General features: G+C 46.7%; 1 protein-coding gene across 1 annotated transcript in view; it reads left to right on the plus strand.

The window, feature by feature from the left end:
- Window positions 1-13,860, plus strand: part of QRFPR (pyroglutamylated RFamide peptide receptor) — a 62,521-nt gene extending 48,661 nt beyond the window's left edge. Inside the window, exons 4-6 of the mRNA XM_066574712.1 lie at window positions 7,851-8,086; window positions 10,999-11,096; window positions 13,490-13,860. Coding sequence (XP_066430809.1) covers window positions 7,851-8,086; window positions 10,999-11,096; window positions 13,490-13,860 — 705 coding nt within the window. The remainder of the gene's footprint in view (window positions 1-7,850; window positions 8,087-10,998; window positions 11,097-13,489) is intronic.
- Window positions 13,861-14,428: the final 568 nt, after the last annotated feature.

The following is a 14,428-nucleotide window of genomic DNA, read 5'->3' on the forward strand; positions in this document are numbered from 1 at the left end:
TTTTCACAGAGACGCCTGACGACCGACGAACAGTGGTGTACAACCTTTGTCGCGCCAAGATCAGCTGGGGAGGCACCACCACCAGCATGCGCAGGCATATGATGGCCAAGCACCCCACAAGGTGGGACGATGCCCGTTCACCGCCTCCGGTTTGCACCACTGCCTCTCCCCCTGTGCCCAACCTGCCACTGAGATCCAACCCCCCTCTGAGGACACAGGCACTACCGTCTCCTGGCCTGCACCCACACCCTCACCTCCGCTGTCCTCGGCCCCATCCAGCAATGTCTCTCAGCGCAGCGTCCAGACGTCGCTAGCGCCACTGTTTGAGCGCGAGCGCAAGTACGCCGCCACGCACGCTCAAGCGTTAAACGTGCACATTGCCAAATTGATCAGCCTGGAGATGCTGCCGTATAGGCTTGTGGAAACGGAGGCTTTCAAAAGCATGATGGCGGCGGCGGTCCTGCGCTACTCGGTTCCCAGTCGCCACTACTTTTCCTGATGTGCCGTCCCAGCCTGGCACGACCACGTTTCCCGCAACATTGTACGTGCCCTCACCAACGCGGTTACTGCCAAGGTCCACTTAACAACCGACACGTGGACAAGCACAGGCGGGCAGGGCCACTATATCTCCCTGACGGCACATTGGGTGAATTTAGTGGAGGCTGGGACAGAGTCAGAGCCTGGGACCGCTCACGTCCTACCCACCCCCCGAATTGCGTGCCCCAGGTCGGTGGTGGTATCTGCGGCGGTGTATGCTTCCTCCACTAAACCACCCTCCTCCTCCTCCTCCTCCTACGCAACCTCTGTCTCGCAATCAAGATGTGTCAGCAGCAGCACGTCGCCAGCAGTCGTTGTCACGCGGCGTGGCAGCACAGCGGTGGGCAAGCGTCAGCAGGTCGTGCTGAAACTACTCAGCTTAGGAGAGAAGAGGCACACGGCCCACGAACTGCTGCAGGGTCTGACAGAGCAGACCGACCGCTGGCTTGCGCCGCTGAGCCTCCAACCGGGCATGGTCGGTTGACAACGGCCGTAACCTGGTGGCAGCTCTGCAGCTCGGCAGCCTCACGCACGTGCCATGCCTGGCCCATGTCTTTAATTTGGTGGTTCAGCGCTTTCTGAAAAGCTACCCACACTTGTCATACCTGCTCGGAAAGGTGCGCCAGCTCTGCGCACATTTCCGCAAGTCCCACACGCACGCTGCCACCCTGCGGACACTGCAACATCGGTTTCATCTGCCACTGCACCGATTGCTGTGCGACGTGCCCACACAGTGGAACTCTACGCTCCACATGTTGGCCAGGCTCTATGAGCAGCGTAGAGCTATTGTGGAATACCAACTCCAACATGGGCAGTGTAGAGGGAGTCAGCCTCCTCAATTATTTACAGAAGAGTGGGCCTGGTTGGCAGACATCTGCCAGGTCCTTGGAAACTTTGAGGAGTCTACCCAGATGGTGAGCGGGGACGCTGCAATCATTAGCGTCACCATTCCTCTGCTATGCCTCTTGAGAAGTTCCCTGCAACGCATAAAGGCAGACGCTTTGGAATCGGAAACGGAGGCGGGGGAAGACAATATGTCGCTGGATAGTCAGAGAAACCTCATGTCTATATCTCAGTGCGTTGAGGAGGAGGGGGAGGAGCATGAGGAGGAGGGGGAAGAGACAGCTTGGCCCACTGCTCAGGGGACAGATGCTGCTTGCCTGTCATCCTTTCAGCGTGTATGGCCAGAGGAGGAGGAGGAGGAGGGGGAGGAGCATGAGGAGGAGGGGGAAGAGACAGCTTGGCCCACTGCAGAGGGTACAGATGCAGCTTGCCTGTCATCCTTTCAGCATGTATGGCCAGAGGAGGAGGAGGAGGAGGAGGAGGAGGATCCTGAAAGTGATCTTCTGAGTGAGGACAGCCATGTGTTGCGTACAGGTACCCTGGCACACATGGCTGACTTCATGTTAGGATGCCTTTCTCGTGACCCTCGCGTTACACGCATTCTGGCCACTATGGATTACTGAGTGTACACACTGCTCGACCCACGGTATAAGGAGAACCTTTCCACTCTCATTCCCGAAGAGGAAAGGGGTTCGAGAATGATGCTATACCACAGGGCGCTGGTGGACAAACTGATGGTAAACTTTCCATCCGACAGCGCTAGTGGCCGAAGGCGCATTTCCGCGGCCCAGGTAGCAGGGGAGGCGCAGAGATCAGGCAGCATGTACAGCGCAGGCAGGGGAACACTCTCTAAGGCCTTTGACAGCTTTATGGCTCCCCACCAAGACTGTGTCACCGGTCCCCAGTCAAGGCTGAGTTGGCGGGAGCACTGTAAAAGGATGGTGAGGGAGTACGTAGCTGATCGCACGACCATCCTCGGTGACGCCTCTGCCCCCTACAACTACTGGGTGTCGAAGCTGGACACGTGGCCTGAACTCGCGCTGTATGCCCTGGAGGTGCTTGCTTGTCCTGCGGCTAGCGTTTTGTCAGAGAGTGTGTTTAGTGTGGCTGGGGGAATCATCACGGATAAGCGTACCCACCTGTCAACCGACAGTGCCGACAGGCTTACACTCATCAAGATGAACAAAGCCTGGATTTCCCCAGACTTCTCTTGTCCACCAGCGGACAGCAGCGATACATAAACAATATGTAGGCTGCACCCGCGGATGGAAGCATCGTTCTCTATCACCATCCAAAACGGGGACCTTTTTGCTTCATCTATCTGTGTATAATATTCCTCCTCCTCCGCCTGCTCCTCCTCCTGAAACCTCACATAATTACGCCGAACTGGCAATTTTTCTTAGGCCCACAAGGCTCAGTCATATAATTTTTGTAAACAATTTTTATACGTTTCACTGCTCATTAAAGCGTTGAAACTTTCACCTCAACCAATTTTTATTTTTACTGGGCTGCCTCCAGGCCTAGTTACCAATTAAGCCACATTAACCAAAGCGATTAATGGGTTTCACCTGCCCTCTTGGTTGGGCATGGGCAATTTTTCTCAGGTACATTAGTACTGTTGGTACACCAATTTTTGGGGGCCCTCGCCTACAGTGTAATGAAATTAATTTTTTGCCCACCTGCATTACAGCTCACGTAACATCAGCTGTGTTGGGCACTGCAATGGGATATATTTATGTACCGCCGGTGGGTTCCAGGGAGCCACCCATGCTGTGGGTCCACAGGGAGTTGTAACTGCATGTGTCCACTTCTAAAGTACCCCAGTCTGACTGGGGCATGCAGTGTGGGCCGAAGCCCACCTGCATTAAACATGAATTTATTACCTCAGCTGTGATGGGCAATGCAATGGGATATATTTATCTACCGCCGGTGGGTTCCAGGGAGCCACCCATGCTGTGGGTGCACAGGGAGTTGTAACTGCATGTGTCCACTTCTAAAGAACCCCAGTCTGACTGGGGCATGCAGTGTGGGCCGAAGCCCACCTGCATTAAACATGAATTTATTACCTCAGTTGTGATGGGCAATGCAATGGGATATATTTATCTACCGCCGGTGGGTTCCAGAGAGCCACCCATGCTGTGGGTGCACAGGGAGTTGTAACTGCATGTGTCCACTTCTAAAGAACCCCAGTCTGACTGGGGCATGCAGTGTGGGCCGAAGCCCACCTGCATTAAACATGAATTTATTACCTCAGCTGTGATGGGCAATGCAATGGGATATATTTATCTACCGCCGGTGGGTTCCAGGGAGCCACCCATGCTGTGGGTGCACACGGAATTCCCATTGCGGAGTTGTACCTGCCTGTGACTATTTATAAAAAACCGCGGTCTGACTGGGGCATGCAGACACCTTGACAGAATGAATAGTGTGTGGCACATAGGTTCCCCATTGCTATGCCCACGTGTGCAGCTCCAGATGGAGGTGGCACAGGATTGCATTTCTCATTGCTTCTGTACAGCATTGTGGACTATCGCCCCGCCCCTTTTAAAGAGGGTCGCTGCCTAGCTGTGCCAACCCTCTGCAGTGTGTGCCTGCTTTTCCTCTGGCAGACGCACTTATAAATAGACATGAAGGTGGTGTGGCATGAGGGCAGCTGAAGGCTTGGCAGGGACAGTTTGGTGTGCGCTGTGGACACTGGGTCGTGGGGGGGGGGGGGGGTTTGTCAGCATGTAACCCAGGAGAAGTGGCAGCGGAGTGTCATGCAGGCAGTGATTGTGCTTTGTTCGAGGTAGTGTGGTGCTTAGCTAAGGTATGCATTGCTAATGAGGGCTTTTCAGAAGTAAAAGTTGTTGGGGGGGGCGGCACTCTTGCCGCTATTGTGGCTTAATAGTGGGACCTGGGAACTTGAGATGCAGCCCAACATGTAGCCCCTCGCCTGCCCTATCCGTTGCTGTGTCGTTCCCATCACTTTCTTGAATTGCCCAGATTTTCACAAACGAAAACCTTAGCAAGCATCGGCGATATACAAAAATGCTCGGGTCGCCCATTGACTTCAATGGGGTTCGTTACTCGAAACGAACCCTCTAGCATCGCGAAAAGTTCGTCTCGAGTAACGAGCACCCGAGCATTTTGGTGCTCGCTCATCTCTAGATGTAACCATTTTCTTTCTGTGGGTTAGTAGGATTACAACAATACCAACATTATATATATATATATATATATATATATTATGTGAGGGATTAGCGTGTAGGATCAGTAGCAACCTGGGCATAAGCAGTCAGAGACAGTGACACATAGGATAAAGTCTTTAGTCCAGGCTTTGCCTGGGTTTATTTCCAAGCAAACAAAAGCAAAATACAGGCCTTAACATCAGGCAAACATAACGTAAATCCTGCTCGTCTGAGCACTTACTATACATGTAGTGTCCCTGTCTGCGTACTGGTAAACAAATGGCTCCTGCACACAGCCAGCCAGGACTCTCAGACCTGCAGAGGTCTCAGCTCTCCTTCTGGCCCAGTAGGCCCAGGCTTTATAAGGCCTGGTACCAGCCCCACCTGGTACGTGGGAGTGACCATTCCACCCTTCACTTTGGTCACTCCAGGAAAAGCCGGCCCGGATTATGTGGCTTTGAGCCACTTACGTACTACAACGTGTTAGTGGTTTAGTGCTACTAACACTATACTGCCGGCTTCCTCCCCCGAGCCCAGGCTGCTCGGTGGCACGCATCTGCCTAAGCGCTCCCCAAGGCAGCATAGGAGAGCATCCTAGGCGACACATACCTGCCCTCCAGCACCTTGCCGGTCACCGTCTCACAATATATATATATATATATATATATATATATATATATATATATAAAAGGTTTTTTCGTTTTTGCATAACAAAACCAATTTTTGGGGGAAAATATTTTGTTTTAGTGGCTATAAGGCCTCCTTCCCACGAGCGTGACGGGCTCCGCAGCGTAATATTCCGCTGTGAAGCCCGTCACGGCGCCCCCCAGAGCCCCTATACTTACCTGCGGGAGATAGCGTGAAATCGCTTCCCCGCCCACCACCGCCGCGTCACCGCTCGTCACCGCTCGTCACCGCCCACCGCTCTCGCGTCACCAGCCGTGTCACGTGACGCGGCCGGACCGCGTCATTTGGCGTCATATGACGCTCGGCGGTGGGCGGGAAAGCGTTTTTTCACGCTATCTCCCGCTGGTTACAGCGGGAGATAGCGTGAATGGACGGCTTCCATTGACTGCAATGGAAGCCGTCAGTGCGTACAGCCCGTCCTCACCCGCAGAAAATAGAGCATGCTGCGGGTGAGGACGGGAGAAATCGCGGTGCGTAATTCCGCGGTGGAATTACGCATCGTGAGCATGGAGCTATTAGGTTCAATAGAACCTAATAGCTGCGTGCAACGCAGCGGATTTTCGCCGCGAATTACGCGGCGGAAATCCGTTCGTGGGAAGGAGGCCTAAAGGTTACTGAGGTCCTGCTGTGTGCTTTTCCAGGTGGATTTGCACAGCTTATTGTGCATTTGCGCACCCCCCTTAGACTTCTATGGGGTCCTCTGTTGTGCCAATGTACAGAAACATAGAACATATTTTTTGCATACAAAAATAGAATGTGAATGAACCCAATAAAATTAATGGATTCTGCTGAGGGATTTGCTGGTGAGCAGCATATAGAAGCTGCAGAAGTTAAATCGTGCAATTTTTTAAATAAACTCTTATTACAAAAATGCTTTTCTGCTAAAAATACATACTCCTAAAGGTGTCCATAGCCTTTAAGGAATGGAGGGCAGTATGTCATGCTCTGCAACCACAGCCTGGGGCAGCAAGTGAGTTTGCCCCATTCTTGTGTAACTGTTCAAAGATCGCATGCATTGATAAACATTATAGTGTACCTTCAGTTATAAATGAAAACGCAAACGCTGCAGAATAGACTGAGCTTCAGTTCGCCTTGTAGGAGATTTTTGCAAAGTCCTTCACCTTCGCTCCAGAAGCACAGACATCCATAGTACAAACTCCTATAATTGACTGAAAAGTTCCAGAGGCAGTCAGAGTTCTCCAATAGAGCTTCTAAACATCCACATTCAGCTGCAAGCCTCTGTTGCACAGTTCCTATTGATTACAGCAAATTATCCAGCAGCACATTGAGGATACCTGTCTGATACGGATAACTAGTGTTATGTTCAGTGCAGGTCTTGTTCACCTTGTCTACATGAACGCAATATATTTAGGGCTATAGGGAAACAAAAGGATATACATACACAACCGTATCCCATTCACACTAATCATACACCGAACGTGCAAGCAACAAAGAGAAAACAGGGACATAGACCCTATACCATACGAGGCGGCAAATTGCTTACTAATATACTAACACAACAAGTAGATGGGAATATAAATAAGTACAAGGTATTAGTTAGTAATTTGGCCAAAGTACATAAGCTCACAAGCCCACATCAAGGGTCTTCATTATCTTGTGAGTCCCTACTCTAACAAGATAACTAGACGACAGGAATGGGAACCCTGCCTACAAGCGAGGCAATCGTTCCAATAAGGATGGCTCCATGCTGGAACCTAGGGACCACCTGTCTTGTACTAGATAGGAATAGGCAGGAACACCAGACAAGAACATAATACACAATAGGCTTCTGCACACCAGCATAGGACATAATGCACACCAACTATCTGAACACCTTCAAACAGACATTGTTCCCACCAGGTGTCTGCAAATCTACAGCAGACACTGAACAAGACATTGTCCATACCAGGTGTCTGCAAACCTGCAAGCCGATACTGAACAAGACATTGTTCCCACCAGGTGTCTGCAAACCTACAGACAGACACTGAACAAGACATTGTTCACACCAGGCGTCTGCAAACCTACAGACAGACACTGAACAAGACATTGTTCACACCAGGTGTCTGCAAACCTACAGACAGACACTGAACAAGACATTGTTCACACCAGGTGTCAGCAAATCTACAGACAGACACTGAACAAGACATTGTTCATACCAGGTGTCTGCAAACCTGCAAGCCGATACTGAACAAGACATTGTTCACACCAGGTGTCTGCAAACCTACAGACAGACACTGAACAAGACATTGTTCCCACCAGGTGTCTGCAAACCTACAGACAGACACTGAACAAGACATTGTTCCCACCAGGTGTCTGCAAACCTACAGACAGACACTGAACAAGACATTGTTCACACCAGGTGTCAGCAAATCTACAGACAGACACTGTCTTCTGCTGGAGTTTTGCTGTCAGTTATATAAAAAATGAAAGACTGTACTAATCTACTACATAGAAAACTAAAATGTTATAGCAAAGACTGCAGCATTATAACTTTGGGTAAACTATTAAAGGGTAGAGAGAGATTTGTTATTTGAGTGTCAAAAGGCTCAATTAATTCAAGTCATTTGTTAGATTAACAAGGACTCTAATATGGTTTATGTTGTTATGTTTCAGATTAAATATGACTTTTTGTATGAGAAACAGTATGTATGCTGCCTGGAGAAATGGATCAGCCACGTCCACCAGAAAGTCTACACAACCTTTATTCTAGTGATCCTTTTCCTCCTCCCACTAACATTGATGCTTCTGCTCTACAGTAAAATTGGTTATGAACTCTGGATTAAGAAACGAGTTGGAGATGCCTCAGTTCTGCAAACTATCCATGGCAACGAAATGTCTAAAATATCCAGGTCAGTTTATGAGTTACTTTTTATGACTGAAATTAGAATTAAGCTGCAGCCCCATTTATAAAATTGCTAAGAGATGTGGAGAAACAAAGCAATATGAGAAATTTAGAAATTATTTTGAACTGTGTGACTGAGGCCTTAGTCAGACGGGCGTTTTTTCGTGCGATTTGCGCATGCGCATGCGTCCGGCGATTTTTTAAAACCATTGCTTTGCAATGGTATCGGACACATGAGCGCTTTTTATGCGCTCGTCCGATAAATTATAGAACAGAAATCGCAGATCGCACCTATCTGCGATCTGCGATTCCTGTTCTCTTCTCTATATGCGCTCAAGACAAATCATTCTTCTCTGCCACAGCTGTAACAGCTGTGGCAGAGAAGAACGATGTTTGCCCATTGAATTCAATGGAGTCGGCAATACAGCCAGCTCCATTGAAAGCAATGGGCTGCCGGCGAGCACAGGATGAATTGTCGGGAAGGGCTTAAATATATAAGACCTTCCCTCCAATTCATCCAGAAAAGTGTAAAAATAAAATATATATATATACTCACCTGGTCCCGGCAGACGGAGTTCAGAGCAGCCGGCCTGCAGTGGGTGTGAAGGGGGTGTGAGTCAGACTTACCCCTGATTGGCTCAGCACTCAACTGGTATAATGGGAGTAATAGCACCAATAGAGAAATTTACCAAAAAGGACTGTGCATGGTAATTTTGTTTCAGCGCACTTGGATATTCAAAGTAAATATAAGAGAGTTTGCTGGAATCTATGACCTGCCAACTATATTTTCTTTAGGGAAAAGACAGCCACTAAATGACAGCTGATGGGGGTCAGATGAAAGCCTCTTTATGGTTGTCTGACAAAAAATGATTACATGCATTACTGTTCATTTAATCGCTGCTTCAGCCTAAGAGTACATGCACATGGGAGATATAAAAGTTGCACCAGAGATTCTCGAGTGCAACTTGCATCGGACACCACTTGGACATGCTGTATGTGTGCTGTCCAATGTGCTGAACATAGATTATTGGCATGCCCTATTCCTGTCCGAAAATCGGACAAGAATAAGGCATGCTGCGTTTTCCTTTGCTCAGTAAAAAAAGCCCATGTGCATATACCAATTTAAGTGAATGGGTGCTATTTCTGTCTGATTTTTGGACAGAACTTTTCAATGGGACTTTCTAACGTTAAAGTCGGATCGCACAAAATCGCAAGTTTTTGCGATGCAATTTTAACATTAGAAAGTCCCATTGACATTTGCATTAACCCTTTCCAATCCAATTTGTATTCTGGTTTTCCTAGGGGGCTTACTCTTTTTCTGCCGTTATACAACGGCGGTATATGCTGGCTAAAGCCAGTACTGCATGAGGTGACATGTTGGATAGGCTCCAACAGCAGAGAGGCTGACCATATACAGTAAGAGAACCCCAACGGATGTCTTCCAACATCAGAGTTATACAGCCTTAAATCATAATGTCTTCGGAGGTCAGACAGTGGATTGAAAAGGGTTAAAAAAAATGCAGCGATATCGCAGCGTTAAATGAATGGGTAAAAGCCCTAATTCTGGATTGCGGGTAGGGCTTCTCTTCACAATTTTTCTTAAGGCAATGACTTAGCCATTCACTAGAAATTAGAGATGAGTGAGTACCCAAATGCTCTGGTCCTCGTTATAAAATTCGAGAGCTCTATTCGAGTAACGAACCCCATTGACTTCAATGGGAGACTCGAGCATTTTTGTATGGGACCCGCCGGTTGCCGAGTTTTTTTCTTTTGTTCTCTCTCTCTCTCTCTCTCCTCCCCATGCCAGCCATAAACTACCGTTGACGTGCGCAGCTTTGCAGCGGGGAGGGGGCAAAACTGGGACGGGGTCGAACACGACGTGATGCTCGCTCGAGTAGTGAGCACCATCGAGTATGCTAATTCTCGTACGAGCATCAAGCTCGGCAGAGTACGTTCGCTCAACTCTACTAGAGATATTACAGATATATGATGGATAAAGACACAACTGTTGTAACTTCCACATAATAAGGGTGGCTTCAGACGAGCATAAGTGCAAAAAAGCTGGCGGTAGTGTGTCATTTTGTGCTGTAAAGGTCACACTATCACGTAGGTTTCAGTGCATTTTACTGTACTTTCTGCACTGCCGGGAACTGTTCACGTCAGCACAGGACACACTCGCACCGTGATTGAAAAGGCTGTGCAGCCTAATTAGTCCCTAGTGTTATCTAATTAATTGCGCAATTTCGTGAGGCACCCCATAGACTCCTATGTTGCATTAGGTGCACAGATGAGCACAAAAATAGAGTAAGTCGCGTTTTGTGTTTTCAAGTGAGCGAAATGCGTGCCCAAGGAAGAATGATAAGAATGAACCCATTAAAAACATTAAATTCTATTCTCTGTACAATGTGCGCATAAATGTGGTCATCGATGGGCCAGAAAACAGCTGATCTGCAGAAATCCCAAGTGGTGGACCCCTGCCGATCTGCTATTGATGGTGTATCCAGAGGATACACCATCAATACTTTACAAGGGAACAAGCCCTTTAAATAAATGCTTTTAATATACAAATTATACACATTATAAGTATAAACATTTTAACCAGTGTGAAAGAACAGCTACTAATGATTAACCCCCAACGCTGAAGAATACAAGCAGCATTTTAAACACCTGAATTCTCTAAATGGTGAGAAAAGTGATCCCTACTGTGACAGACATTGTGACCATCCTTCTTTTCTTCAGAGAGGACTAACTTCTCCTGCTGAGTGTTAAAAGTTACTCCCAGTGGTAAATGGAGCCATTCAGGTGAACATGGTGTGATACAAAAGTTCACCTGCTGTTTTTGAAATGCTTACGTGAATAAAGAATAAATGAATTATCTATAATAGATCCTCTTGAATAACAGCAATTACATTTGTTTAGGAAGAAGAAGAGAGCTATCATAATGATGATAACAGTGGTTGTCCTCTTTGCAGTCTGCTGGGCACCGTTTCATGTTGTGCACATGATGATAGAATACAGTAAGTAACTACGGGCTAAGTGGGCACTTCAATCTGTTGATATTTTGCAAAGAGGCTGAAAGTGAATACTTGAATATCTTGAAGTCTTTAATTAAAGACCATATTGCATAATCCACAAGCAGTTTTGTTTCCTATGATAGGAAAAATAATAACTATTACGTAAAACCAAATGCGCTATATAAATAAATATAGCAGAATTATTTTGGCTACATTCATACCCATATATAAATGACTCATCTTGTGATTCAAGGACTTTGCAGATGTTGACCAAGGGTCGGATCCTCGCAGCTGGATGCGACCCGTGCCCCTGCAGTGACGCAGCTCACCTCTCTTCTCTCTGCTCTGCGATTTGCCGGTTGGCGCACAGCCGCACATGCGCAGAGCAGAGCCAGACGTTTCTGTGTGGGCCTCTGCGAGGCTTGCACAGAAATAGGACATGCCACAATTTGTTTACCGAACGGGCTTTCACGCAGTCAAATCGTGGCTGTCTGCATAGGATTGCATAAACCAATGCAATCCTATGGCAGCGTGCACGGGCGGAAATTCTGCGGAATTTCTGCAAGTGTGCATTCACCCTAAGGCCGCCTGCAGACGAGCAGGTCGGGCGCATGGGCAAACCGGAGCCGGCGGCCGGGTGAGTGACGTTTCTGTGCGGGGTCTGCGAGCCCCACACAGAAATAGGACATGCCGCGGTTTGTTTGGCGCGCGAGATTTCGTTAACAAACGCAATTCTATGCAGGCTTTCAGTGGCGGAAATCCTGCGGGAAATCCCGCCGCCGGATTTCCGCCTGTGTGCAGGCGCCCTATGAGATACACCACAGGAAATAGGATGGAGCAGTATTTAATGTGTTGACAAGAGCTTGATGTTTTGAAACATATATAGATAGAATGGCAATCTAAAAAGTCAATATATTAGTTGGTTATAACACTATGGTGATTTTTTAAAATTCATTACATAGCTATCCCCTCAGTATATATAAGTGAGCTAGTGTTTCCGTGGTTAGCTATTTCTCTCTATCTGAAACTGTCTCCTCAGATGGTCATGTGATCTCAGTTCTTACCAGTCTGATCTACTTGAGGTTACCTGTGAAGCTTCTAGTCGATTACTCAGTCTGTGTTATGCTGTTGCATGGATCTTACAACAGAAACTGCTTAGAGGGGACACATTCACTCCTGTCAGTTACTGTTAATGATCACATCTCCTGTCACACAGTTCTAATAGAGGAGATCACGATTCATCCTCCTGACTGTATACCTCTGCTCTGTAGCTTATTTAGGTGAAAATAGAAGGTAATGATAATTAAACTCCCCCCAGCAGACAGAAATGGTATTGCCTGGGATTGAAAGTAAAAAATCTCACTCTCAAGATGGTGTCTGATAAACATCAAACAGGCGGCTGCACTGTATGGAAGGGACTGCAATGCACAGAGAAGACCTCCAGAGTGTGACAGGCAATCAAGTGAGAGGGAAAGCCATGGAAACATGTTTTCACCAGAGTGGCCCTTTAATACAACATCTCTGCTTGTTCAGTTTTACTCTATGAAAGCACTACTTGCAAATTGCAGATGTAGTTGGCTTCCTCCAGCTGGTCCTTCTTCAAAGTGCTCACACAGGCGTATTGTCACCGCATATTACTCACACGTATTTCCCATGCGTAACACGCGATGAATGGAGGTAATGAAAGTCTATAGACTTTCAATCTTCCATTCACACCTGTGTTGGAACTACAAAGGGACACTGTGTATAAAACGCAGGAGAAATTGCATCATGCAATATTTCTCTGTGTTTGAAACGCTTCACGTCTGCACTGCCTGCGAATGGACAGCGTTGAATATGGAGCCCCGCTCCGTGAAAATAAAAAAAGTCACACTGCGCATGTCCATGACGTCAGAATCGCGGGCATGCGCAGTGCCAACCGCAGCCCATATGCATGCCGGCAGAGTGAATGTTCTGCGATGAGTACAATGCTGTGAGATTCGCAGCATTATACTCAAACTCCCATGTGAATGAGCCCAAAAGGTTTTCTGACCTGTCCAATTGCCTGCCCTGTTAGGCGTTGCCAATCTTGTTCTCACCATTCTGATCCTAGAGTTGACTGCAGTGGTCATGTGCCTTCATTGCTCACGTGACCTGTCACCGATAACAGGCCTCAATGGGCACAAGATTGCCAAGGCCTCATGTCAGTAATGAACAGCAGGTGACCGCTGCCATCTTTTCTGGGATCGGACCATTAGGTACTAGAGCAGAGGTGCTGGGCAGGGCAAGCTATTGAAGAGGTAAGTATGGTTTATTTTTTATTTTCACTTTTTTAAATTCTTTATTTTAAACCAGGTCTAATGGAGACCAAAGTAAGTATCTAATATCTCTATTTATTCCTTTTTTTATTCTCTTAGGCAATTTTGAAAATGAGTATGATGATGTCACAATCAAGATCATATTTGCTGCAGTACAAACAATTGGATTTTTTAATTCAATCTGCAATCCTATTGTATATGCTTTTATGAATGAAAACTTTAAGAAAAATTTCCTGTCGGCTATTTGCTTTTGTTTCATGAAAGATCCGTCTTCTCCTTCAAGAAGACCTGGAAATTCAGGTATCACCTTAACACAACAAAAAGTAAGAGATAATGCAAGTGAAGAAACTAGGAGAGAAGCTTTCAGTGATGGAAATATTGAAGTCAAATTTTTCGATCAGCCTGTTTCCAAAAAGGCCCCGAAAAGACATATTCATTTGTTTACATCAGAACTTACTGTCCATTCTTGACCACAAGAAGTCAAATATACATTTTTACAATTATGCCTATAAATAAAGTTTATCTGCATAAAATGTAGAATGGATTAAAAAAAGTTTACTTCAAAGCACCTGATGAGCCATAATGTTGTGTCCTACATTATTTCATTTAAATCATGTTTTCTAAAACTAACTTTCATACAGTAAAATATATTATATTTGTATATAATAATAATTCTCCAGGTAAATTGAAAATCCACAGATGGGAGCTCAATTTTTTAGACATTTATGGCATTTGTTGTAGACATGTCTATGGTGGGACAACACCTTTGACTTCATGCACTTAATTTCCAGTTAATAGGGCTAATGCAATGTATTTGACAGATATGTACACAGAAGTTTCAATTGTAAAATATATATTAAAATTTTTACTGTCCACCCTTTGTTTTAACCTATTTTAAGGCTTTCCATGCTTACCAATATACTACTGCAAAGATACGCAATGAGGGCTGAGTCACACGGGCGCTGATCCACCCATGTTTCAGGATGCGAAAATGGCAATGCGGACGAATCTCCGCACCTGCCGGAAAAAGAACATATG

The sequence above is a fragment of the Eleutherodactylus coqui genome, chromosome 7 (assembly GCF_035609145.1).
Source record: "Eleutherodactylus coqui strain aEleCoq1 chromosome 7, aEleCoq1.hap1, whole genome shotgun sequence".
Classification (NCBI taxonomy): domain Eukaryota; kingdom Metazoa; phylum Chordata; class Amphibia; order Anura; family Eleutherodactylidae; genus Eleutherodactylus; species Eleutherodactylus coqui.